The sequence below is a fragment of the Myodes glareolus genome, chromosome 2, assembly GCF_982192425.1.
Source record: "Myodes glareolus chromosome 2, mMyoGla1.1, whole genome shotgun sequence".
Taxonomy (NCBI): Eukaryota; Metazoa; Chordata; class Mammalia; order Rodentia; family Cricetidae; genus Myodes; species Myodes glareolus.
Genome location: NC_142027.1, coordinates 126280756 through 126307110, shown reverse-complemented (window position 1 = coordinate 126307110; position 26355 = coordinate 126280756). Strand labels below are relative to the sequence as shown.

Below are 26355 nucleotides of genomic sequence, written 5' to 3'. Positions count from 1 at the left end.
CTTCATGCTTATACAGCATGCATTTACTAGCTGAGCTGCCTCCCCAGCCACTTTCTTCTTTTAAACTTAATTTTCTTTTCTTTTTTTGTTTGTTTTTTTAAGACAGGATTTCTCTGTAGCTTTGGAGCCTGTCCTAGAGCTCGCTCTGTAGACCAGGCTGGCCTCGAACTCAAAGGTCTCTGCCTCCCAACTGCTGAGATTAAAGGTGTGCGCCACCACTGCCCAGCTTAAACTTAATTTTCAAGGAGTTTTTTGCACCCTTGCTGTACATGGAAAGTTAGTATACCTTGTCATAGCTATAAAATGTAAGTATGAAACACAAGGAAAGGAAAGGCTGTTGTGAAGCTACATGTTGTAGTCTATTAAAGGCTACTATGTTAAAAACAGATACATGAGGGTGGGGAGACAGCTGAGCAGTTAAGAGCAGGTGCTGCTCTTCCAGAGGACCTGGATTCAGTTCTCAGCATCCATGTGTAATAGTTTACAACCCTCTGTAACTCCAGCTCCAAGGGATCTGAAATCATCTTCTGGTCTTCATGGATACCTGCACACACTTGGCAGGTGGACACACAGACACAACACATTCAAATACATAAAAATAAAAACTGAGCTGGAGAGATGGTCAGTTATTAAGAGCAATTACTGCTCTTTCAGAGGACCTGGGTTCAGTTCCCAGCATCCACATCAAATGGCTCACAACCATATGTAACTCCAGTTCCAGACCTACACCTAGAGTAGGTACATGTGGGCACCTTATAAAAAAAAAAAGTTATATAGGGGTACATATACACATAAGTTAAAATTCAATAAATCTTATGTTTAAAAAATAAAAACCAATCTTTAAAAAGATTATCTCAAAGTCCTTTCTTCTTCCTTTCTCTTCCCTTCTCTTCCTTCCCCCTGCTCCCTTTCTTCCATCTTTTCCTTCCTCCTCTCCCCTACCTCGGTCCCCTCTCTTCATTCCTTTCTTCCTCCCTTTCCTGCCCTTGGCAGTACTGGGGTAAAATCTAGGGCCTTGAGTATGCTGGGCAAACGCTCTGCCCCTGAGCTATACCCTAAACCAGAGTAAGGCTTTCTTGTTGACTCAGTTGGGACAGCTTTAAATCATCATTCAGTGGTTTTGTTTTTTTGTTTTTTGGTTTTTTTTATGAGTAGACTGAGTATCATCCCCAGTGGCAGGCATCCTCTCTATTGGAAAGCATTCTAATGGTTTCTGACTGGGCCTATGCAGAGATGTCTGGCCTAAGATCCAGAAGAAAGTGGCATGCTGAAAGTCATAGGCTAATGGCCACGGCTAGCCAGCCAGACTATACTGGTCTCTCCATGTCTAAGCTCCATCACAGTGCTCAGAGCTGTTCCTGGGAAATGATGAGCAGTGACATGGTTACTTTGTTTTCTCTTTGTCTCAGGAAACTTTCTGTGGACCACAGACATGGCAGCCTGTGTGAAGGAGTTGGTCTTCCACCTCTTGGCTGAGCTCTTGCGTACAGTACACACCCTGGAGCAACGGAAAAACCCAGCTGGCCTGTCCTCCTCTATCGCCCTCCAACTCAACCCCTGCCTGGCCATGCTGATGGCCTTACAGTCAGAGCTGCATAAACTGTACGACGAGGAGACCCAGAGCTGGGTCTCAGGCAGTGCTTGTGGCGGCTCTGGAGTAGTAGCTGTGGGTGACCAGGGCAGGTTTTCCACCTACTTCCATGCTCTCATGGAAGGCTGCCTGGCAGTTGCTGAAGTAACCCTGCCTACCAATATCAGTGTCACAGCTAGTGGGGTGACCTCAACGACCACCCCAAACCTCAGCGACTCATCCTCATCCTCCTCCTCCTCCCCGGGACAGACCCCACAGAGCCCTAGTCTCCTGTCCAAGAGGAAGAAAGTCAAGATGAAGCGGGAGAAGGCCTCATCCTCCAGCAAGCGCCAGTCCTCCCGTGCCACAGATGCGGATTCCACCATGCTCAGCATTGCGGGGAGCAAACCTGAGGACATGCTGTGGTTCCACCGTGCCCTCACCTTGCTCATCATCCTCCGGCACCTTACCAGAAAGGATCCACAAGGCCTGGGTGTGACGAGTGATGCCATTGCCGATGCCTGCCAGGCCCTGGTGGGCCCCACTGCCCACAGTCGCCTGCTAGTAATCTCAGGCATTCCTACACACCTGGATGAAGCTGTTGTCAGAGGTGCTATCCGCAAGGCCTGCAATGCCCATGGCGGTGTCTTCAAAGATGAGATCTACATCCCACTGCAGGAGGAAGACCCCAAGAAGCCAAAAGACAAGGCCGAGGGTGGTGACAGCAAGGTTGAGTCTGAGAAGTTGCTGGGATTCCCCAGTGTGGACAGCTTGGAGGGAAGCACATCCAGCAGTTTAGCCCCTGCCATGAGCATCAGCGCCTCAGCTTCTACCAGCCAGGCCTCAGTCTGTAGCTCTCAGGGTGTTTCACAGACTGCTAGTGACCTCTCAGTGGACCAACTTCCCTCAGGCCTGGAGCTGCCTGTTCCTCCTGTCCTGTTGGAACCCCACGTGGTGTCCAGCCAGGAGAGTCTGGACATTTCCTTGTGCAGCACTGGCAGCCTGGGTAGCCTGGGTAGCCTAGGGGAACCTATGGACAATGCAGAGGCAGCATCTGTGTCAGACGTGGGCTCCATGTACACGGTCACTTCCCTGGATACTCAGCCTCTCACAGCGCGTCCTATCAAAGGCTTTGCAGTGGTGGAGGTAATAGCTCTCAGCCTTGAAAGTCATTCAACCTTGACCTGGCCAACATGGCTTCTCCAAGCTACTTCCAAGGAGTTAGCTAGTAGGCAACATGGGGTTCTGGGGAGCTCCTGGGCACCTCTCAGCAACTGCTTTTCTTGAGGTCAACTATTAAGAGGGACATCCAGACTGGTGTTATAAGGCACAGGCAGGTCATTGATGTGAGAGTCTCTGGCAGGTACACTGGAGAACCATGGCAGTGTTTTGAGAGGCACTGTGTTGGCAGTGTGAGAATCACGTACACTGTGACTTCCTGCACTTTTGCAAGAGTTAGACTCAAAGGTAAAATCCAGCAGTGGGGTGCAGCATTTGTTTAGTGTGCACAAAGCCCTGAACCAGGCACATGACCCAGAACCACATAAGAGTAAGTGCCCTCTCCTTTGGCTCCATAAAGCCCAAGGGCAAGAACTTCTATCAGTTGCCCTCCCAACTGGGCTGCCTTCCTGGGGACTGGCCAGTCTTTAGGCTCCAGAACTTCCCAGGTGAGCTGTTCTGTAATGGCCATGTTGGCATTGGGAGGGAGCCTCTCAAGAAGGGCAGGCCAACAGTGCCCATGCTCTGTCAGGGCAGATCCATTCAGAGCCCAACCTTTCTCTTTGTTCATACAGATAAGGTCCCGAGCCAAAATTGAGAAAATCCGAGCAAGTTTATTTAACAATAATGATTTGATTGGCTTGTCAAGTCTCGACGGTGAGGATGAATTGATGGAGATGTCCACAGAAGAAATTCTGACAGTGTCTGTGGTGAACCAGAGTCTGTTTGACACTCAGGGGAGCCCGGGACTAGAAGACTACTTCAATGACAAGTCCATTAAAGGTGGGCTACAGGATGTGTGTGCTTCGTGTTTGTAGTTTTTATTTTTTAATCGTGTGTATTTATTTGTGTGTGAGTGCATACCCATTATAGTACCCATGTAGAGGTCAGAGGAAAACTGTGGTGGTCCTTCTCCTTCCACCCAGGGATCAAACTCGGGTCATCAACCTTAGAGGCAAGCACCCTTAACCACTGAGCTGTCTCACAGGCCCAGATTATGGGTTTTGAAACATAGTCTCATATAACCCAGGTTGGCCTTGAATTCCCAATGTGCCTCTACCCTTTAAGTACTAAAATTATAGGTTTGAGCTATATTCTTATTTAATTTCAATTTTATTTACTCCTTTGGTGAACAGTTTTGAATTGTCTGCTGGCTGATTGTGGCCAAGTTTGTACATCTCTGTAATAGGCAGTAGAATTCAGCCTTGTGCAATGGGCTTTGTGATGATGGTTGGTGGGGAGCCACAACCCATGTTCCAGCTAGAGACCCTGAGAAGGGCCCTCCTGCTCTAAGCCCCACTGTGGCCTTCCTTGTCACAGTGTATTGTGGTGCACTGTCCTATGTAGCCACAGACAGGACTACTTGTATTTACAGGATTCATGTCTCACTTTTACAACAGCCAGGGGCTATGGCCGGGTAGTGGTGGTGCATGCTTTTAATCCTAGCACTCCAGGAGGCAGAGGTAGGTGGATCTCTGTGAGTTCAAGGCCAGCCTGGTTTACAGAACTAGTTCCCAGGACAGCTAGGACTTATATGGAGAAACCAGATCTCGAAAGATAAAAAAAATTAAAACCCAATTAGCCAGGGGTTGGAGCATTGGCTCAGTCAGTGCTTAAGAGTATTGCTGTTCTTCTAAAGGACCTGAGTTAAGGTCCCAGCACCCACATGGAGGCTCACAGCAGTCTGTAACTCCAGTTTCAGAGGGCCTGATGGCCTCTTTTGACCTCTGTGGGCACCAGGCACACTTGTGGCATCCATCCATACATACATACATACATACAGGCAAAACATTCATGCACATAAAATAGTAAAATCTTTTAAAAATGAAAAAAAAATCTGACCAGGAAGAAATAGTCCAGCATCTTGAAGTCCCAGCGTTTGGGAGGCTAGGGCAAAAGGATTGCCTGATCTCAAGAGTTCAGTTTCAGCCTACATTACCCCATCTCAGAAACAGGCAGAGAGAACGGCTACCAAGGTGGCTCAGCAGATAAGTGTGCCTGCCATCAGAACTGATGATCTATTTGATCCCCCAATACCCACACAGTATAAAGAGAGAACCAACATACACAAATAGTTGTCTTCTGGCTTACACACTTGTGTTGATACAAGTACACACTCAGAAATAAAAAAATAAATGAATAAAATGCTAGTGATTCTTCATCCAAGCCCCAGCAAATTTAAAGCAGCACTGTTGATTCTGGTAGTATTTTGTTAGTCATAGGGTTTGGAGGGAGGTACCTTAAATTTTGTGCCTGAGCAGCTGCCTGGTGCCCCCAAGGTCCTGCACTGTTCCTTTGAGCCTGTATTTCTTTCTTTTTTTTTTTCTTTTTGGTTTTTCGAGACAGGGTTTCTCTGTAGCTTTGGAGCCTGTCCTAGATGAGGCTGTATTTCACCCCTCACCTCGGCTGTCCTCTTAGAAGATGAACAGTGGAGGATTTTACAGGATGTTCAAGGGCTTCTTGCTGTTATTGCTTCTTAGTCTCCCCCACTTTGAATCCAGATGCACTCTTAGCTTCTGATTTTATTGCAGTCAACTCTTCTGTTGACAGTGTTCAAGGCTTTGTTAATACAGACTAGGGCCTCATTTTGCCATATGTCCCAGCCTCACCCCAACATACACAATGATCTCATGTAGTCCAGGCTGGCTTCAGACTCACCATGTTGCCAACATTGATTTTGAATTCCTGGTCCTCCTGCTTCACCCTCACAAGTGGTGAGATTACAGGTGTGTGGCACCATGCACAGCTTCAGAGACCCTGCTTTTCTCCCTATACACCCTGCCAGTTTCACATGCTCTCTCACAGCACAAAGATTAATTTCTTTGGTCTGTCATACTGTAAGTCCTAACTGCCTATGTGCTATTTTACTAATTTGGATTGTCTAGTACATTTGTGCTGTTTAAATTAAGATGAGCTGCGGCTAGAGAGATGGCTCAGTGATTAAGAGCACTTGTTACTCTTGGATCTGGGTTTGGTTCCCAGTGCTTACCTGGAAATTCACAACCATTCATAACTCCAGTTCCAGGGGATCTCGTGCTCTTTTCTTACCTCCTCTGACACCAGGCATTCATGTGGTGCACATACTTAAATGTGGGCAAAACAGTCATGCACATAAAATAAAAATAAATCTAAAAATCGAATCAGGCCAAATGGTGGTGCACACCTTTAAAAAAAGAAGAAAAATAATAATAAAGATTAGTTAAGCAGTGGGACAAGTAGGCCTGAGAGCACAGAGCACAGCAACTGATTTAAGAGTCCAGAGCGAGCAAGGAAGTTTATCACTTCCTAGCAACTGTAGAGAGGACAGCAGCCTGACCCAGAGGACATGCTCAGAGGCTTACACCTCACTGCGAGGAAGTCTGGGTATGTAATTAAGGTGAATGCCTGAGGATGAGGACCCAAGTAACTACTTCCCCTAATTTAGTCTATTATCTATCAACAAAAAATGTGTGATTGTGGGCAGAGATGACTCAGTGAGTGAAGGAATTTGCTGTAAAAACCTTGCTACCCAAGTCCAACCTGAAGCCCATTATAATGTTGAAGAGAGGAGACTTACTCTACAGAGTTGTTCTCAACACATATGATATGATATGGTAAACACACCCTCGTGATGCACACACACACACATACCTAATAATTTTAAATGTGTGGTTGCTAGCCAGGCAAAAGAATCAGAAATTGCCAGGTGGTGACCTTTAATCCCAGCACTCGGGAGGCAGAGGCAGGTGGATCTCTGTGAGTTTGAGACCAGCCTGGTCTACAAGAGCTAGTTCCAGGACAGGCTCCAAAGCTACAGAGAAACCCTGTCTCGAAAAACCAAAAAAATAAAATAAAATCAGAAATTGAAAACCAGCCTCTCCTACATGAGACCTTGTCTCTGAAAACAAAACTCACAGTTGCTAGAAAAGATGCTTTTCTAGGGTGTATCCTGGCATAGTATGTTTATGAAAATTATTTGACCTTTTATTTTGTAACAGGTGAGAAATTGGTGCCTGGGGCCAGAGAGGTCCTGACAGAAATATTTAAAAGCTGTGCACACTCAGAGCAGACACTGAGCCTAACACCAGCGAAACCAATTAGGGTCTCTGACATCTATCTTAGCAAAGAGCAGATCAACTCCCAGAGTCCAGGCAACCTCCTACACCTCTTCTTCACCAACGTCCGACCTCCGAAGAAGGTGCTGGAGGACCAGCTCACACAGGTAGCCACTCTTTCCACATAGTCTCTGTGCTGAGCCTGGGTGGCTCTTCTGGGCTGGCCTGAGAATCCCCCTCTCTACTTGTGTGCTCTGCAGATCCTGAGGAAATATGGTGTGCCCAAGCCCAAGCTGGATAAGAGCAAGTACAGCAAAGCCGGGAAGGAGCAGCACCCTGTGAAGGTGGTGAGCACCAAGCGGCCTGTCACCAAGCCACCTGCCAAGGACAAAGCTGTGCTCAGCAATCTCAGGTGTACACCCAAGGAGCTTGGGAAGAGGGTGGCTATGGTGTGGCCTTCCAGCAGGCATCTGAGAGACTATGGCACCCCTGGGGCAGTCAGGCATGCCATCTATCTTCTGCTCTGCTGCTGAGGTCCATTCAGTCCTCGGCCTCATCTACCGCAAGTTAACATTTTACCTCACCTCCTGGGCCATGTGAACTGTCAGGCAGACAGTGTGCTTTAAGAAAACATCACACAAGTATACTTTGAAATAAGTCAGACTTTATCCATACGCATAAAGCAGTCGTTTTAGAGAGCTCCTAAAACCTTGTAGGGAAAGACTGACTGGGGCCGGGTGCATACCTCAGCAGCAGAGTGTCCATTCAGCATGTGCAGGACCCAGGACCTTTTATTTATATGCATGTATCATTTTCCTTTTCTTTTTTTGTTTTTTGTTTTTCGAGACAAGGTTTCTCTGTGTAACAGACCTAGCTATCCTGGAACTTGCTCTGTAGACCAGGCTGACCTCAAACTCACAAAGATCCACTTGCCTCTGTTTTCCTGCTGGAATTAAAGGCATGTACCACCACTGCTCGGCAGTATGTATCATTTTCTTAACTGTTAAAAAATTCAGAAGAGGTTGTGGCTAAAAGATCACAGACTCAAGGCCTATTTGACCAGAGAGTGAGTTCCTAAATTGCCTGTCTCAAAACAAAAAGCCAAAAGACTGAGGATAGCCAGGCATGGTGGCACACACCTTTAATCCCAGCACTTGATAGGCTGAAGCAGTGGTACCTCTGAGTTTGAGGCTAGCCTGTTACACATAGCAAGCCCCAGGACTATATTGAAACCCTGTCATCTCAAATAAATGAGTAAGTAAATAAACAGGGCGGCTGGAGAGATGGCTCAGAGGTTAAGAGCATTGCCTGCTCTTCCAAAGGTCCTGAGTTCAATTTCCAGCAACCACATGGTGGCTCACAAACATCTGTAATGGATCTGGTGCCCTCTTCTGGCCTGTGGGCATACACACAGGAAAAAAATATTGTATACATAATAAATAAATAAATAAATAAATAAATTTTAAAAAAAAAACAGGGTTAGGGATATAGCTTTGTGGTAGGGCAGTTGCTTAGTATGCCTTAGGCTCTGGGTTCAGTTGCCAGCACTACATAAATAAATGAACAATAACTTACTTAAGGGTCCCCTTCCCTAAGACTGCTATATTATGTTAGAAGCCTTCTAGAGCTGTCTGTGGCATACTAGTGAATATTTTCATATGGAAATGTGGGTACTCTGCACAGTGTGAGCACCCTGATATTTCTGTTTTAATACTAGTCTTAGCTCAGCACAAAAATAACCTCCCCATCTTTTTGTTTGGGTTGGTTTAGTTTGATGTTGGTTTTTTGAGACAGGATCTCTCTGCATAGCCTTTGCTGTCCTGGAACTTGCTCTGTAGACCAGGCTGGCCTCAAACTCAGAGATCCACCAGCTTCTGCCTCCCAAGTGCTGGGTTTAAAGGTGTGCACCATGACCACCTAGCAACCTTCCCATCTTTTAAAAAATGTTCTACAAAAATTTATTTGTTACTAATGTGTAGGTGTGTGTGCCTGGATTAACTGATGTATACCACATGCTTGCAGGTGCCTGAGGGGGGCCCGGGAATTGGAGTTACAGATGATTATGAGTTACCTTGTTAGTGCTGGGAACCAAATCTGAGTCCTGCAAGAACAATAAGCATATCTAACTGTTAAACCATTCTACTTCCTTTCTTATTGGTAGTTATATAATATTCCATATTTGAGTCTTTATATATGTTTAGTGTAATTTTTTTTCTTTTTTTCTTTTTTATTTTGAGGCAGGACTTTTCTGTGTATCTCTTACTGTCCTGGAACTCACTCTGTATACCAGGCTGGCCTCAAACTCAGAGATCTATCTGCCTCTGCCTCCCTCTCAAGACCAGTGAGGGCAGGGGTTGAATGCTTGGGAGTGGAAACAGGATCAAGGATTCAAGGTCAGCCTTGGCTACATAGTGTGTTCCAGCTTAGACTATGTGAGACCCTGTCTCAAAAAACAGAAAACAGTGTCTTACTTTGCAACCCCAGCTAGGCTCAAACTAGTGATCCTCCTATATCAGCTCAGGAATCGCTGACACTCCTTGTCATGCCTAGCTTTAGTTTATGACTCAAATCCTCACTGTTCTGATAGCCCTCGCACTGCAAGTGTATTTAGAAGAATTGTGTGAGTGACCAGAGATACCCTATTCCCTTCCATTAACCCGCTGTGTGGAAATGGCCCTGTCCTGCAGAATCCCCAGTGCTGACAGTACTCGGTGATGTCCATGTGCTGCTCGGTACTGCTGCCTTATGGTCTCTTGGTAGCATTAAAAATGTGAACACAGCTGGGAACCTGAGCTTGGGAATTACTCAGTTTTGCCTAATTTAACCTTAGCTAATCTTGCTACTGGCTACTTTATTGAGCAGTGCCACCCTAAATATATAGAAAATGTCTGAAAAGAGTTTCAGGAGTTCTCAAGTCTTAAAGCATTGGATTGTCTTTGTAATCTACTGAGAACAAAAGTACCCCTGTGCCATAGTTGGGATGTGTGAAGTTCTGTGTTTCATATTGGGAGGTGGTGCAGACATGCACACCCTAACTGCAGTGCTTTGGTTTGTAGCAGGACTGCATTAAGTGAGAAGAAGCCAACTGTGAAAGCAAAGTCACCTGAGAAAAGCAAACCAGATGAAAAAGATCCAGAAAAGTCACCCACCAAAAAGCAAGAAGGTACATTAGTGGCTGGAGAACCTGCTTTCATCCTGGGGACAGCAGCCCTCTCCAGGACAGGCCTGTTGGCCAAGGCCTGCCTGGATGGCTTCACCCACTAGGATAGCCCAGCTCTTTATGCTCCAAGCTCTTTTAAGTTGTAGCAGATAGTGGGATGTATTCCTGACTGCCAGCTTTGTGGCCATCAGCTACAAAATATAAGGAATAAATATAAGGTGAAGAATAGATAGTTTTAACTGAAGAGTAAAGGTGTAGAAATTTCCTTGGGGTTTCTAGAAGGCACTTGCCTGAACCAGTGAACTAATGAGGGAAGGGCTTAAGACATCAGCCACAGAGAAAGCTGTTCACTGTGTACAAACTGCTTTGTTAGCCTTGTACTTCTGAGACTTGGAGAAATAAGGGAGACGGTAAGCCATGGCAAAGCCTGGGTGAGAGGTGGAGTATGTGAATGCTGCATTACACTGCGACAGGGCTGGGGACAATAGAGGAGGGGAGCCAGGCAGAGGAGGCCATGGACAAGAGGAGCAATGACAGACAGTGAAGGGCCACAGTGTGTAGGCTTCCCACCCCTGATTGTGCACGCTTTTGTTCCTACCTCTGACGGCATGCACATGCTGTACCATCAGTTCCTGAGGAAAAGTACCTGACCCTAGAAGGCTTTCACAAATTCGTCATTGACCGAGCCAAGCAAGATATCCGCAGTGTCTGGAGGGCAATCTTATCCTGTGGTTATGACCTTCATTTTGAGAGGTGAGAAATGGGCCTTCCTCTAGGTTGAGTCTGGGGTAGAACTAGTTTTGGCAGGTGGATATCTCAGCTGCCATCCTGCTGAGGGTCTGCTCTGTCTGTGATGCTCTAGCCTTTGAAGCTACTCCCTGAGTTTACATGATTTTCAAGTGACTTTTTCGTACATCCCTGGATGGACATGCAGGTTGCACCCAGTGTTACTGCAACAATATAGCCTTGCAGTAAAGCCCTTCAAGTACACCTTGGTCTGTCTGTCCTGACAACTGTGTAGATAAATGCTGGAATGGGGTCACCTAGCTGAGGGAACCATATGAGTACCGGCAGCAGCTACCCTGTAAACATGGATGTGGTGGGCACTTGGGCACCATGCCATGTACTTCACAGGCAACCTCTCATTGAATTCTTGTGACAAGTACACCAATGCCATTCTGAGCTCATGTTATGGAAAAGTAAACCAGGCTAAGAAGTGGGTGTGCCTGAGGACCCCATCCCTCAACCTAAAAAGAGGGAAGCACTTATGCATGTGGGTTTCCAGACTTTCCACAAGGCTCCTCTGTGCCAACACCCTATTATTTGTACTCTGAAAGCTTTCCTTCATGATCCTCCCCCCAAATCCCTGAAAGACAGGAGTTAGGTGTGGCTCTAACAGTGTCTTACCAGGAAACTGTCCTGCCCCAGGTGTGCCTGCATCGATGTCCGACATGCACAAAAAGCCTCCAGGAAGTGGACTTTAGAGATGGATGTGGCTCTTGTACAATACATCAACAGACTGTGCCGCCATCTTGCTATCACGCCAGCACGGCTTCACCCTCACGAGGTGTATCTTGACCCAGCTGATGCCACCGACCCCAGGATGGCCTGTCTCTCGAGTATGTTGCCTCTAGGGGTATTCGCCTATGCTGCAGGAATACTTAGGGCTCTCCATGTGCATCAACCAAAAGGGCAGAGGGAGCTTTTACGCTGGCCTTTGTTTAATGATCATTAAACAAAGCCAAGGCTGGGTAATGAGCTCAGAGTGGACAGAGATTCCTGCCACCACACCCACGGAGGTCAGGCTGCTGTGAGGTAAGAGGGTCAGATCACTGCTGACCTGCTGTAGAGGCATTGTCCATGGGGCGGGCAGCACATTTTCCTTAAAAACAAAAAATGAACAGCAAGAAAGCACTAGTTAGTTACCATTCCACCAGGCGCCACCCTGGCAGAGCTCGTGCAAGGCTGCACACAGGTGCCACAGGGCCACTGCCTTGCCTGGCAGCAAGGGCAGGACCCTTTTTCTTCTGGATGCGAGAGACAAAGATGGGCAAGTTGTCCATGATGCTAGTCTCTCACAGGGGAAAGGACACAGCTATGAAAGGGAATGAGCTAAAAAGGTAGTGTGCCAGTGGCCTTGTTTTGTCACTGCCAAAGGCAGCTGGGCAAAGAGCATGCCAGACTCCATACTGCATTTGCCACTTCTTATAATCTGCCATTATTTCAATGTTCAAAACCCATTTAGGGGCTGACTCTTGGAACCCTAGTCTTGTACTGGGTCGCCTTGCCTAGCCTTAATATAAGGGAAGGTATTTAGTTCTACTACAACTTGATATGCCATGCTTTGTTGATACCCATGGGAGGCCTGTCCCTTTCTGAACAGAAACAGAGGAGTGGGTTTGGGGGAGTAGGGGGCAGAAGTAAGAAGAATGAATGGGAGGAGAGGAGGGAGTGAAAACTGTGTTCAGGATGTAAAATAAATAAATTAATTTTACAACACACACACACACAAACATATAGTAGGGTAGAAAGTGTAACCCAGGAGCAGAGTGCTTGCCTGGTATGCATAAGGCCCTGGGTTCTGTCTCCACAAAAACAATAAGATCATATGTGGCCCTGTCATGGCCCAAGGGAAGGATAGGGATACGACTTGAATTCCCAAGGCCTCCCCCATTGATCTGCTACGTACTGACTTGTGTTCCTGGGGAGCCCCTCACTCAGCTCTTCTGGGTTCCCAGGAATAAAGCCACAGAGGAGAGCCCCTGATCCAGGTGTTCTTCTGGGAACAGACAGTCTGGTTTGGCCAACACTCAGCCTGACCACCTTCTCCCTGCAGATGTGCCTATCGAGAGCTTGCGCCTACGCTTCGCACTTCTCCAGTCTCTCAACACCACACTGGAGACCTTCTTCTTGCCCCTTGTGGAGCTGCGTCAGACACCCATGTACACACACAGCATTGCTGCCCTGCTGAAGGAAGCAAAAGGTCAGTGCTGGGCCGCCCTCAGAGCTGGTGAGTAGGAAGGCTTACCCCTCTTCTTTCAAGCAGCAGCTTCCCTAAGAGAAGCTAATTAAAAGTAGATCTCTGAAAAAAAGAAAACTGTAAAAGTTCAAAGCATTCAGAAATAAGATTGGTGCCCTCAGGAACTAGTTAGTGCAAGGTTGTCTGTCCAGTTCTCTGTTTACACACAGCGAGCTGGGGCAGAGACAGGTGGGTTCAGGGAGCTTGTTGACCAGGCAGCTTAGCTGGATCAGTGAACTCCAGGTTCAGTGAAGGACTGTCTCAAAGGAATAAGTTAGACAGTGACAGAAGAACACCAGCATCCTCCAGGCCTTTCTGCATTATACACACCTACACAGGGAAGCAAACACACACACCAAAGAATAAGATGGACAGAGATAGAGTACCTTATGTTTACCTCTGTCCTCTGCATAGGCACACGTGTGTTCCTGTACCACACACATAAAATAGATGGCATTTTACATGGTGTGTTTTTTTTTTATCTCCCAGCTTGTCTGTGTTTCTGGAATACCCAGGAGCCTGACTAGAAGACCTTCCAAAGGGTTGAGGGGTGAACATGGTCTTCCCTGGGTTGCAGGGGTGACTAGGAATGAGGAGAAGCAACTATAGCCCACCTCTCTCCCACATTTCTCTTCAGGACTGATCTTCTACGACACCAAGGTGACTGTGATGAATCGAGTGCTCAATGCCACTGTGCAGAGGACAGCTGACCATGCAGCTCCAGAGATCACCTTGGACCCACTGGAAATTGTGGGAGGTAGGGCAGGCTGCAGTCCTTAGACAAACTGGCTGTGAAACCACCAGGGAGGCCTGGAGAGTGGTGGGGCAGTCCTACCCCTTTACTCATCGGGCTGCCTTTGTCTGTGTGTTAGGCTCCTGATGGGACCTTCCAGCTCCGAGGAGGGGAAGAAGAGGCGCTTAGCCTTCCCTGCTTCAGCGCCTTTCCCCTCTGGCTGTAGGAGGGTGTAGAAGCCATTCTATCTGGGAACATGCCCTGGTCCTGTAGTTACAGACAGACTTGTTGTAGGCCTGAAGCAGACATGAAGGACTCAAGGGAGGAGCCAGGTGTGAATTTTGAGGAAAAGCCTCCGAGAGCCACTAGGTTAGCTACCAAAGCACCACATATGCACAGACAAGAAGTCTACGCACAGTGGGAAGAAAAGCTGGCCTGTGCTGATCAGGCTTGAGGCTCCTGGTGAACAGGCAGAGTGTGGCTGCTGAGATTATGATCTACTTTCCACTTCCAGGGGAAATCAGAACCTCAGAAAACTCCTACTTCTGTCAGGCTGCCCGACAACTGTCCTCCGTGCCATCCTCTCAGCTCTGCGTCAAGCTGGCCAGTGGTGGTGACCCCACATATGCCTTCAACATCCGCTTCACTGGGGAGGAGGTTCATGGCACCAGTAAGTGGCTCTTGGGCTGGGTGCAAATGTACAGACTGGGGTGGGGCGGGGGGAGGACTGAAATCCAAGGAGTGCCCTGCTGGTGAGAAGAAATGTCACAGACAAACAGGTCTGGTGGCACAATCCTGTCATACCAATCATTTGGGGGACTAAAACAGGAAGGAGCATCACAAGTTGAAGATCATTTTGGGGTTATAGAGTGAGTTCAAGGTAACCGGGGCAATTTTGTGACACCTTTCTCCAAATATAAAAAGTAGGGGGAAAGGAGAGCTGGGGTGGAGAGGACTTAAGTGGAAAGAGCCGGGTGTGTAGGGAACTAGCAGCATAGATGACTAGGGATATAGCAGGACTGGAGGTGTACAGGGCTAGAAGCTCAAAGGGATGGGGGAGGGCTGGGGGAGCAGAGGGATGGAGTGGAGGGGACTGGGGGAACAGAGGGGTGGAGTGAAGGGGACCGGGGGAACAGAGGGGTGGAGTGGAGGGGACCGGGGGAGCAGGGGGTGGAGTGGAGGGGACCGGGGGAGTAGAGGGTGGAGTGGAGGGGGCCGGGGGAGCAGAGGGGTGGAGTGGAGGGGGCCAGGGGAGTAGGGGGTGGAGTGGAGGGGGCCGGGGGAGCAGAGGGGTGGAGTGGAGGGGGCCGGGGGAGCAGAGGAGTGGAGTGGAAGGGGCCGGGGGAGCAGAGGGGTGGAGTGGAAGGGGCCGGGAGAGCAGAGGGGTGGAGTGGAGGGGACCGGAGTAGCAGAGGGGTGGAGTGGAGATGATTGTCGGGCACTTTTATGAGCTCTTAGGCTCAGTTATCAATGCAAAGTGGCAAAAGTAAATGTCATGTCCTCATACTGGGCTACCAAAATCAGGCTAGCGTCCATTGACCTGTCCTGTCACCATCCACACTAGTGCCTGCACTTGTTTGAGACCTTGGTCAGTCTCTCCAGATGAGGGGACCACACCCTTCTTAGCACACCAGTCCTACCTTTCCTAGTGAGAGGCACAGCTAAGCAGCTGCTTGAGCCCAAAGCTTGAGTTGCCCATGATTTATAGATATTGGGGTCCCTCCATTAAAGTGACACTCGGCATCATAACACTCATTGGCAATTAGGAAGAACAGCTGAGATGCTCCTTAGCCTTGCCAGTCATGTTTGGAACTTTTACCTGTTGTAAGTGGGTGAAGAACCCACTCTGCCCCTATTTCCCTATGTTCTGCCCCATGGATAACACAAGCAGCCTCAGTCAGGGAAACTTTTGAACAGTTCCATGATTCAGTGAGCAGCTGCATCCATGAGTGCCAGGTGCAGGCTCCATATCTTGCAGCATCCCCATAGCCCACTAGGCAGCTGCAACCCCAAGCTGAGGCACTGTTGACCATGGACTCCAGCCTGAACCAGGCTTCTGCCTCTCAGGCCTTGACAACTTGCCCCAGATTGGGCTTCCCCAAGGCCCACACCCAGCCTACAGTGTCCTGAACTACCTTCAGCCTCCTGACCCGTGAGTGCCAGCAGGAGCATTCTGAGTGAGAGGGGACAGAGGGGCCCCAGCTGTCTGCAAGGCTGCCACTTCTGGCCATTCTCATCTGTATTCACTGAGCCAGGGCAGCTCTGAAAGATGGTGGGAGGCAGTACTGAACAAAAGCAAGCCCTTCCACTGGGGATGCTGACACAGTTAAGCCAAGCCTGGAACTGGCACTGGCTTCATTTACTCCTCAAGCTTCAGGTTCCATTTCTTCCCCCTATATGACAGGAGACAACTAAGCCTGGGCACAGGTACCTTTGTGGAGAGCTGGGGCCAACAGCTCAGCAGACTCAACCTCAGGCCTCCATGCTCAAACAGGCAAGGCTTCTTTCCACACACTATAGGAGTTGGCAATAAGTTGGCCTTGCTGGCCTGGCAGATGGTTGTATGGAGGAAGTGCTATCCAGGGAACTCTCAGCCAATGCTGAGACATAATGGTCTGTCTGCTCTGCAGGTGGCTCCTTCCGTCACTTCTTGTGGCAGGTGTGTAAGGAGTTGCAGAGTTCCTCACTGTCACTGCTCCTGCTGTGCCCCAGCTCTGCTGTCAACAAGAACAAGGTGAGGCTGGGGCAAGTATCCTTGTGGTTCAGACCCTCTCCACAGAATGTCCTGGCCCAGGTGGGGTAGCTTTGATGCCCAGCTGACTGAGCATGGGACACATGCTCAGAAATGACCTGACCTTACTCTTGCAGGGCAAGTACATCCTGACGCCAAGCCCCATCACCTACGGAGAGGAGCAGCTGCTGCACTTCTTAGGCCAGCTGCTGGGGATTGCCATTCGTGCAGATGTGCCTCTCCCCCTAGACCTGCTGCCCTCCTTCTGGAAGACGCTGGTTGGCGAACCCCTCGACCCCGACCAGGACCTGCAAGAAGCAGACATCCTCACTTATAATTACGTCAAGAAGTTTGAGAGTGTGAGTGAAGGCACACTGTTTTGGGGCAACAGGGCCTCAGGGTAACCTGGGCTAGCATTCCATAAGGACCTAAGCTTCCAGGGAAAGGGAATTGGGATCCTCCACAGAAGGCTTGTTTTGGGACCAGAGCCTCAGGCATCCCATGCAACTGACAGAAGCAGATGGATGTTGCTGACACTCTATGGGGTGCATTTACCGTGTCTGTAACCAAGGATACAATGGAGTATTTCAGCAACTGAAAGACCAGGTGTGTGTATGTGCATGCATACACAGCAAGTTAGGGTTTCCAAAAAGGAGCAAGAAGTGAGCGTGGGACCCATGCAAACAGCAGAGACTTATGAAGATGGCATTCCTACCTCCCTTTTGCCCTCTCGGAACACCAGGAGGAGGTGCCTAGTGCTTGCCTTGTAGCTGGGCCACTAGAGAGTCTCATTGGTTTTGCAGAGCTACCGTGTCCCTGTATAGGCCATGCTGTGTCCTTGGGAGCTCCAGATTATCCTTTCCTGTATACACACCACACTGAGGACTTTCTTCCACTCTTCCAGCACCAAGGGAAGAGTGTCTGGAAGAGGTGACAGGGCAAGGCACAAAGCTGTCAGGGAACGCATGCTTTCCTCACCTTCAAGATTTGAGAGAGAGTTGAGAAAGGTGCATCCAGCTACTTCTCCACCCAGGGCCCCTGCCTTGCTGACATAGGATGAGATGTGTGTCTAAGCCCTGGCAAGGCTGTTCTCTACAGGACCTTGACTGAGGGAGTTTGGGCAGATTCTGGTTTTGCCTCTGTCACCTTGTCAGCCTGTGAGGGACCTCAAGAACAAGTGGTTTATTGTTCCCCTTAGCCACCACAGGGAGCAGCAAAGCACTGGCTGTTAGTCTGCATAAAAACAGAATCACTGGCTGAACAGTGGGGATGGTGGTGCAAGATTTAATCCCAACACAGAGGCAGAGAGAGATGGATCACTGAGTTCAAGGCCAGCCTGGTCTACAGAGTGAGTTCAAATACATTCAAATACATGAACCTGTGGAGACCATTCTTCTCTCTTTTTTGTTTTGTTTTGTTTATTGAAACAGGGTTTCTCTGTGTAGCTGTGGCTGTCCTGGAACTAAATCTGTGGACCAGGCTGGCCTCAAAACTCGAAGATCTACCTGCCTCTGCCTGAGTCCTGGGATTAAAGATGTACACTGCTACTCCCAGGCTGTATAAGGGTCTCATTCTTATTCAAACCACACAATGTGACTACTAGGCAGTGCTTACTGAAGGCATCCTAAAGTTCTAAGTGGGAGCAAGGGGCTGGAACAAGCAGTGGTATACAAAGCTAGGCAGGACCTATAGAAATATTGGTGCCTCTAATGAACAAGTACTGTCTCTTGGGCTTGTGAGATGGCATAGTGGGTAAAGGCACTTTTCACCAAGCTTCATCATCTGTGTTTGATCTCCAGAAGCCAGGTGGTAGAGAGAGAGAACCATGCTCACAGGTTGTTAATGACTCTTTGGGTGGGTGCTCACTGTTGGGGATGGATGATAGACTCTGACCCTGACCCCACTGTCACTGCCTTCAGCTGTAGGCTAGTTCCCCTGGGTCAAATCTTGTCATGACCCTTGTAGCCCAGTTTGTACATCTTCTTGGGAGAGAATTAAGTCAGAACTCTTTGGTAGCAAGTGACAGAAAGCCCAGCTCCAACCAACTAAAGAACATTACATGGGGCTGGAGAGATGGCTCAGCGGTTAAGAGCATTGCCTGCTCTTCCAAAGGTCCTGAGTTCAATTCCCGGCAACCACATAACGGCTCACAACCATCTGTAATGAGGTCTGGTGCCGTCTTCTGGTTTGCAGGCAGAATATTGTATACATAATAAGTAAATAAATATTTTAAAAAAAGAACATTACAAAAGCAAAAATGTCCACTCTCAAAAGTCATAGATGTCAGACAATGGTGGTATGCCTTTAATCCCAGCACTCAGGAGACAAGAAGCAGGAACATCGATTTGAGGCCAGCCTGGTCTACAGAGTAAATTCCAGGACAGCCAGAGCTACACAGAGAAAACTTGTCTTGTGGCCAAGGGACAGGGTGTGGACGTGTGGAGTCATGTATACACTTACTGGCTGGCAAAATGGCTTAAAAGGTAAAGGTGCTTGCCACCAGGTGCCCTCCCCCTCCATAAATAAATCTGATTTTGAAATTCTCGGAAAGGGGCTAGGGAGATGGCTCTGGGGTTAAGAACATTGACTGTTCTTCCAGAGGACATGGATTTGATTCCTGGCACCACGTGTCAGCTGTAACTTCAGTTTTAGGAGATTCAGTGCCCTCTTCCGATTTCTGCAGGCTCCTGCAAGCACATGGTACAGACACATGCAGGCAAAACACTCATACACATCAAAACATTTTAATCATGGGGGAAAAAACATAATGGCTTGACTTTAGGCAGGACTGAATCAAGGAGTTCAACTGATGTCATCAAGTCTCAGTCTCACATCAAACACCTTTATTCCCAGTACTCAGAGGCACTTGGATCTCTGAGTTCAAGACCAGCTTTTTAAAGGCTGGGGAGATGGCCCAGTGGATAAGAGCACTGGCTGCTCCTCCAGAGGAGCTGGGTTCATTTGCCAGCTCACAACCATCAGTAACTCCAGTCTCAGGGATCCGATGCCATCTTCCCGCGTGCATGCCCTTCCCTCTGGGCAGTGCATGCATGTTCTGTACAGACATAGATGCATGCAAAACACCCATAAACAATAAAAAATCAGTCTCAGAAGCACACACCAGAACCCTGGTACTTTGGAGGAGGAAGCATGAGACTCAAGAGATCATCTCCAGCTTCAGAGGGAGTTCAAGGCCATAATGAGACCTGGTCCCAAACAAAATAAACCAGACCAAAAAAAGTCAGTCTTATGCCAGGTGTCTAGAGCAGGTGTTTAATCCTAGTTACTTGGGAGACTGTTGGGATTATTATGAGTTCACGGTCTATCTGGGCTATACATCAAATAAGGCAACTTAGCAAGCTCTTGCCTCAGACTGCTGAAAAGTGCCAGCAGTCCCTGGAAGTGAACAAAAGGATCAAGAGATGCACTCGGGGAAGAGGGCTGCCCTCCAGCCAGCCTCACTTTGGGTTCCCTGAGCCTGCCCTGCAATACAGGTACAGCCCTGAACTAGTGGCAACTCTGGCGAAGACCTCTCATGGGCCTTTGACTATGCCAATGTTCGCCAGCTGGAGAACAGTTCCACTGCTAAGGGGCTTGGCAGTAGTGCATCAGTCAGCCTCACCCTGCCTGTGCCTTGCAGATCAACGACGAGAGTGAGCTGGAGGCCTTGTGTGCCGAGATTGCCTCTCAGCATTTGGCCACTGAGAGCCCTGAAGGTCCCAAGCCCTGCTGCCGGTTTACCTACCTGACCATGACTGGGGAGGAGGTGGAGCTGTGCAGCCGTGGCCGGCACATCCCTGTGGCGTGAGTGTGTGACATGGTGGGGGTGAACCACACCAGTAAGAGGGGGATGTTCGTAGGGGAGGGCATAAGACAGGAGGTAGGACACTAGGCACAAAGGAAAGATGATCTTCAGTTTAAAGACTTTCCTTAAGGCAGTAGTTCTCAACCTGTGTGTCATGACCCCTTTGAGAGTCAAATGACTCTCTTTCACTGGGGTCATATATGAGATATCCTGCATATCAAATATTTACATTACAATGCATAACAGCGAAATTAGAGTTGCTGGATAGCAACAAAAATAATTTTATAGTTGGAGGTCACCACAATATGAGGAACTGTGTTAAAGGGTCACAATGTTAGGATGGTAGAGAAATCACACAGCTCTGAAGGAGAGAGGTGAGCCACTGAAGCCAGGGCTCAACCGCCTATGTAGGTATGGCCCTCAGGCCCAAGAGCTGTGCCATCACTCTCCCCAACCCTCATTCTTGGTCCTCAACCCAGCAGTTGGGAGAACAAAGATATCTATGCGGCAGCCATCCGGAGTCTGCGGTTGCGTGAGCTACAGAACGTGGAATGTGTGACAGCTGTGCGTGCTGGCCTAGGCTCTATCATCCCCCTGCAGTTGCTCACCACCCTCAGTCCACTGGAGATGGAATTGCGTACCTGTGGCCTCCCATACATCAACTTAGAGTTCCTAAAGGTAAGCAGCCCTTCAGGCCTGTCTCAGCACTCTGCCTTTGCCACAGTTGCTCTGTGTTATGGCCCCCACACAACTCCTATCCCCCGCCTGGGATTGGGCCAGGCCTGCTCACACCTTGGCCTTTCTTCTCCAGGCTCACACCATGTACCAGGTGGGGCTGATGGAGACAGACCAGCACATAGAGCTCTTCTGGGGGGCTCTGGAGACGTTCACTCAGGAGGAGCTGTGCAAGTTCATCAAGTTTGCCTGCAACCAGGAACGCATCCCCTTCACCTGCCCTTGCAAGGATGGGGGCCCTGACACAGCCCATGTGCCACCATACCCCATGAAGATTGCTCCTCCAGATGGCACAGCAGGTATTGCCCTTCCCAGCTCCTCTTCTAGGTGGGACCTTTAGGTCCTTGTGGAAAACAGTGACCCCACACACCATGACTTATATGTGAAGGGGGAGACTTGGTGAGCTCTGTTGCCACCCAGCCCTGATGCACAGCATCCAGCATTTTAAAGAAAGCCAAGGAGCCATAGCTTTAAATTTCTTCCTTCCTTCCTTCCTCCCTCCCTCCTTCCTTTCCTTTCTTTCTTTTAATTTTTTTTTTTTTTTTTGGTTTTTGTTTTGTTTTTGTTTTCCAAGACATGGTTTCTCTATGTAATAGCCTTGGCTGTTCTGGAACTCACTTTGTAGACCAGGCTGGCCTTGAACTCACTGAGATCCACCTCCCTCTGCTTCCTGAGTGCTAGGATTAAAGACATGCGCCACCACCACCAGGCTAAATTTCTTACCATTATTTTATTTTTAGTTCTACTAGAGATTAAATCCAGGGACCCCCATGAGCTAGGGAGACTAGATACCTCTGAGGCACATGCCTAGTTTCTAAACTTTCAAATGCAGAAACTGATAATTTGTTTTGATTTTTTTGACAGCATCTTTTGTGTGAGTCTGACTTCAGATTCACTTATGTAGTTGAAAATGTCCTTGAGCTTCTGATCCTCCTGCCTCTACCTCCCAAGTGCTGGGATTATAGGTGTAAACTAGTATACCACCATGCCCAGTCAAAAGGATAACTTTGCCTCCTGTTGGGGAATCAAACCCTAATGTGACAGGTGGGGATTTTTACCACTGTACTTGTAAAGACAGTAGGAGTTTAACCTATGGAACTCACATTTTGAAAGGAAGGAAGACAGGCTGATCAGGGACCAGCAAGATAGTTCAAGCCTGACTTGAATTCTACCCCTAGGACTCATGTGGTGGAGAAAGCTGACTCTATAAGCTGCCTTCTGATGACATGTGGAACACTACACAAACACACACACAAAATCTTTTTTTTTTTTTTTTTTTTTAAAGCCAGGCATAGTGGCATACTTGTGGTCCCAGCTCTGGAGAAACAGAGACAGGCTCACTGTAGCCAATCCAGCCTGCTCTTTGGGAACAACCCAGAGTTATCCTCTGTCCTCCAGACATGCAAGCACACATGTACAGGGACACAGACACACACACAGTGTACCTGCACACACATGCGCGCGCACACACATACACACACACATTTGCCAGATAAACAAATGGGTGCCAAAAAGGCCAGCCTGTCTTCAGCCCTCTAAAGTGGGTGTTGTATCTTCTGTAGGTCCCCCCGACTCCCGCTACATCCGAGTGGAGACCTGCATGTTCATGATCAAGCTTCCCCAGTACTCCTCCCTGGATATCATGCTGGAGAAGCTGCGCTGTGCCATTCACTACCGAGAAGACCCCCTAAGTGGCTGATGGGAGTGAACCGGAAGGTTAGGCTTTCACCAAGGCACCATTTTGCCGACTTGGGAAGCTTGCCAGTGCAGGCACATCCCTCCAGGGTCCTGAGTGAGAAGCTGGCGACATTTTGCTTTTCTGAACTTTCGTCAGTGTCCCAGAGCCACCTGGAAGACACCTTTTGTATGTGCCCATTTTGTGAGGGTCTGTTCCTTTGCTGCCTATTTGTGGTACATTTGTAGGATAGTTTAGTTCGCAGACAGTTTGTGTCTAATTTGATCTTCCTGGACACTGTCCTCGGTGGCTATCAGATTCTGATGCCACAAGGTTCCAGTTGGTTCCTCATCACAGAGTCACCAGTGGAAAGCTGGGGGTGAGATGACCTCAGCCACACGAAGTGTTCTGTTCTCTCTACAGAGTATCTCCACAAATGTATGTGGCCAGTCCTGCCCTCCTGCTCTGAGCTGGCATCTCTCCCAGAAGCACCTTCTGCAGGCCTCCCTTCTTCCATCTTGAAATGGTTGAGTTAGTGCTCAAACATGCAAGAGACATACAGGGAGCTCATGTGTTCACCTTCCTGCTTTACTGTGTGTTCCTGGCCGTAGTTTTTTGTTTGTTTGTTTTTCTTTTTCTTTTTTCCTTTTTTTTTTTTTTTTTTTGTAAAAATCCACAGAAGCCCCTTGTTTCCTCCCAATTCAGACAGCCCTATCTACCACCTGTCTCTTCTGGGCCTCTGGGCTGAGTTTTCTCTGATGACTCCTCAGGAGCAGACATCCAGGGGCTACTCCAGGCCTTAGTTCATAGAGACAGGTTGGGTACTTCCTGGTGGTTGGAGCTGAAAAGACAGCAAGCTGGAAGAATAGTGCTGATTGGGACTTTTCTACACGGACTGCACAGGAAAGCACATGATTCAAGCCTGCCCCACTCTGTGCTCAAAGATGGCCCTTCCTCAGCACAGTGCTGGAAGGAACCCAGGGAAGGGTTACAACCTGTCTTTAAATACTGAGGTGCCTCTGCCCAGTAAGGGCTGCATCAGTGACCCAGACGGAGACTGCAGGGGATTCCTCTGTGCCCTGACTGATCTGCCCAGCACTCTTCACACCCCAAGTGTGTGTGTGTGCCAGGGCAGAGCTGCCTGCAGGTTCACCTACTACCCCAGTGCATCTGTGCCCTAAATAAGTCTTTGTCCAATGGTACTTTGTTCAAGAACAATACATGCCACCTGTTGGACAGTCATTTGGGCCTTGCCAGTTATCACAGAATGGCAGTGCTGTAGCTATTGTATGATACTGTGCACACAGAAGTCCTGAGGAGGGTAAGGAGGGTACACTCCTCTCCACAGCATCTGACCTGCTGGAAAGTGTGCAGGCTTTAGGGTTGGCATGCCAGCATCCATCTCCTTCCTGTTACGCTTAGGAAATGTGTTGAGGACCATTACAGAAAAGACCCCCACCCAACTCCCTCCGAGAAAGAGATACACCCTGCTCAGTGTGACTGCCACGCCAATCACTGGGCTGCAGCACTCACTTGAAGAGGAGTGCCCAAGTAAGTCCTGCTCATAAAGAAGATAGTGGCTGCTGCTCGGGACCACCCCAGCGACCTTAAGGATCCTGACTGCATTCTACAGAAGGAAGGAGCCTCTGAATTTACTAAAGTGGGTTTTCATCCCTGTACCCTCAAATTCTTGGTTCCCTTCAATCCTCTTCCCACGAATGGACTTGGGATTCTGTCAGCTACCTCCTCAGGAGGGTTCTGGAAGCTTATGTTGGCCCATTCCTTGATTAGATGACAGCTGTGAGTGAGATATCTGCTGCTAACTCAGCTGCTTCTCCTAGAGAGCACACTGAGGTCCAGACAGATCCCAACCTTGGCCCTGAACAATGTGTGCTGTAAAGTTACTTGATGTATATTTATTATAATTATTTATGATTGCGTTAACAGACTCCCATTCAGTCTGATGCCATTTACACTATGCTGTGTAAAGGAAGCTCACTACAGGAAAAAGTCACACCAATAAATAACCTTCATCTAACTGATTGATCCTAAGAGTGTGTGATCATGTCTTCTTGCTGAGTAAGCTCACAGGCTGGCACTGCTAGATGGCTCTGATCCCTAATGTCACAACTGACTAGGAATTAACATTTGTAGTTAGCATCTCTGCACTTGATGTGATCCTCATTCCATTAGCTTATGAACACCCTCTTCTTGGTCCACGTGGAAGGGTAGAGTCAAGGTTGGGAGCTCAGCCTAGCCCTGCATATGCTGCCTACTCTCTCTTGACAGCTCATCTGCTCTGGAGCCTGGCATGGGGCTTTTCCAGAGCCAGCTATTACTCTGGAAGCGTTTGGCTGTTTCTAGATAGTCCTTCTTGGAGTGGCAGCGCATCTAGAGCTGCTTGAACAGTGACCACTCATCCCAGGGACCCCAATTCCGTTGTAACCTGCTTGTCCCCTTCTACCACTCCATGGTCATCCTCATTCAGACTCCTAAATACATCTTCATCACAGGGACAGAAAGGACCCATGTGGGTGCCAACCAAGCAGCTTTCTCTTTCCTAATCCTGTCACTGGAAACAGCACGAGCCAGCACTCACTCACTGCTCTGCTCACACACTGCAGTATCATCTCCCTACAAAGCACATTCAGAAGGCTTCTCACCCAGTGCTGGATGCCCTCAGCTGGAGAATACTGCTGGGGACACAGGGAGGAAGGTGTTCTACAGCACCCTAGGGCAGAGACACTCGTGTAGTCTGGGTCATGCAGAGTGACCCTGAAGGTTTTTGGTTTTCTGCACCATGTATCCATGGCAGCTCTACTAGGTGGAAAACCAGCAGAAAGGGATGCTTGTTCATCAGGACCCACATGAGAGACTCCAAAGACAGCCCCAACCCAGCCAGCAAGGTGAGGTCTGCAAGAGCAGAATGAAGCATCCACCTACAACACCTCAAGCGTCTGAGGCTTTGGTCCCAGAAAGAAGCCAGCACAGCAGTGACTGGGAGAGCAACTCCCCTAAGTGTGCACAGGCCTTTCTGCTGGGAGGCTCCACTGTGAAGGTCTCTAATGAGGACTGGAAGACAATAGAACCAGGGGCACACATCTGCTGTACAGAACAGTGAAAAATCTGTGAGGTGGTTGATCTTAGTTCATGATTTCTGAACAAAGCCAGCCCATGTAAAATGACTGAGTTGAAGGAAACATTCTTAGAACTCAGGCTGTTTCCTGTTTCAATTTTAAAAAGGAATGTGGCTGGGCAAAGTGGCACACACCTTTAATTCCAGCCTTAGAAGGCAGAGGCAAGTGGATCCCGGATCCCTCTTGAGTTCCCAGACAGCTAGGGCTATGTAGAGACCCTGTCTTCAAAAAAGAAAGGGGGGAAAAAAAAACCACGAAGAAAGAAAAGGGTGGGGGCTGTGTACGAGGAGAAAACAACAGAATCTCAAGCAGATGGGGAGGGGGGGGGTAGGGGCTTTCAGCTGTCCTAAAAGAAAGACCTGGGAAAGTGTCAGCTGATTGTCATAGTGAAGGCTGCTGGGAGCTGCCTAAGGGCTTAGTGCCCATCCTGATGTGGTGAGTGAGTCTAAGCAGGAAGTAGACAGACACAACCTGAGGGGACAGAAGACGGGCTTTGAAGGTTAGCATTAAAGCAGTTTAAGGATGAAAAGAAGTTAGT

At 48.6% G+C, this 26355-nt stretch overlaps 1 protein-coding gene across 11 annotated transcripts in view; it reads left to right on the top strand.

Moving 5' to 3' along the window:
- Hectd4 (HECT domain E3 ubiquitin protein ligase 4) overlaps positions 1–24732 on the top strand; it is a 175434-nt gene extending 150702 nt beyond the window's left edge. For 5 of the 11 annotated variants that reach the window (XM_048447438.3, XM_048447441.3, XM_048447445.3 and 2 more), the window contains 16 exons: positions 1410–2716; positions 3364–3571; positions 6766–6989; positions 7083–7234; positions 9879–9985; positions 10612–10735; positions 11411–11601; positions 12819–12965; positions 13639–13758; positions 14249–14404; positions 16365–16468; positions 16603–16824; positions 20106–20269; positions 20750–20948; positions 21082–21304; positions 22568–24732. In XM_048447438.3, the coding sequence (XP_048303395.1) occupies positions 1410–2716; positions 3364–3571; positions 6766–6989; positions 7083–7234; positions 9879–9985; positions 10612–10735; positions 11411–11601; positions 12819–12965; positions 13639–13758; positions 14249–14404; positions 16365–16468; positions 16603–16824; positions 20106–20269; positions 20750–20948; positions 21082–21304; positions 22568–22704 (3785 nt within the window). In that variant the 3' untranslated portion in view covers positions 22705–24732. Of the gene's footprint in view, positions 1–1409; positions 2717–3363; positions 3572–6765; positions 6990–7082; positions 7235–9878; positions 9986–10611; positions 10736–11410; positions 11602–12818; positions 12966–13638; positions 13759–14248; positions 14405–16364; positions 16469–16602; positions 16825–20105; positions 20270–20749; positions 20949–21081; positions 21305–22567 lie in introns of those variants that run through there. The other 6 variants (XM_048447444.3, XM_048447443.3, XM_048447440.3 and 3 more) reach the window with 3 other exon arrangements.
- The last annotated feature ends 1623 nt before the right edge of the window (positions 24733–26355 follow it).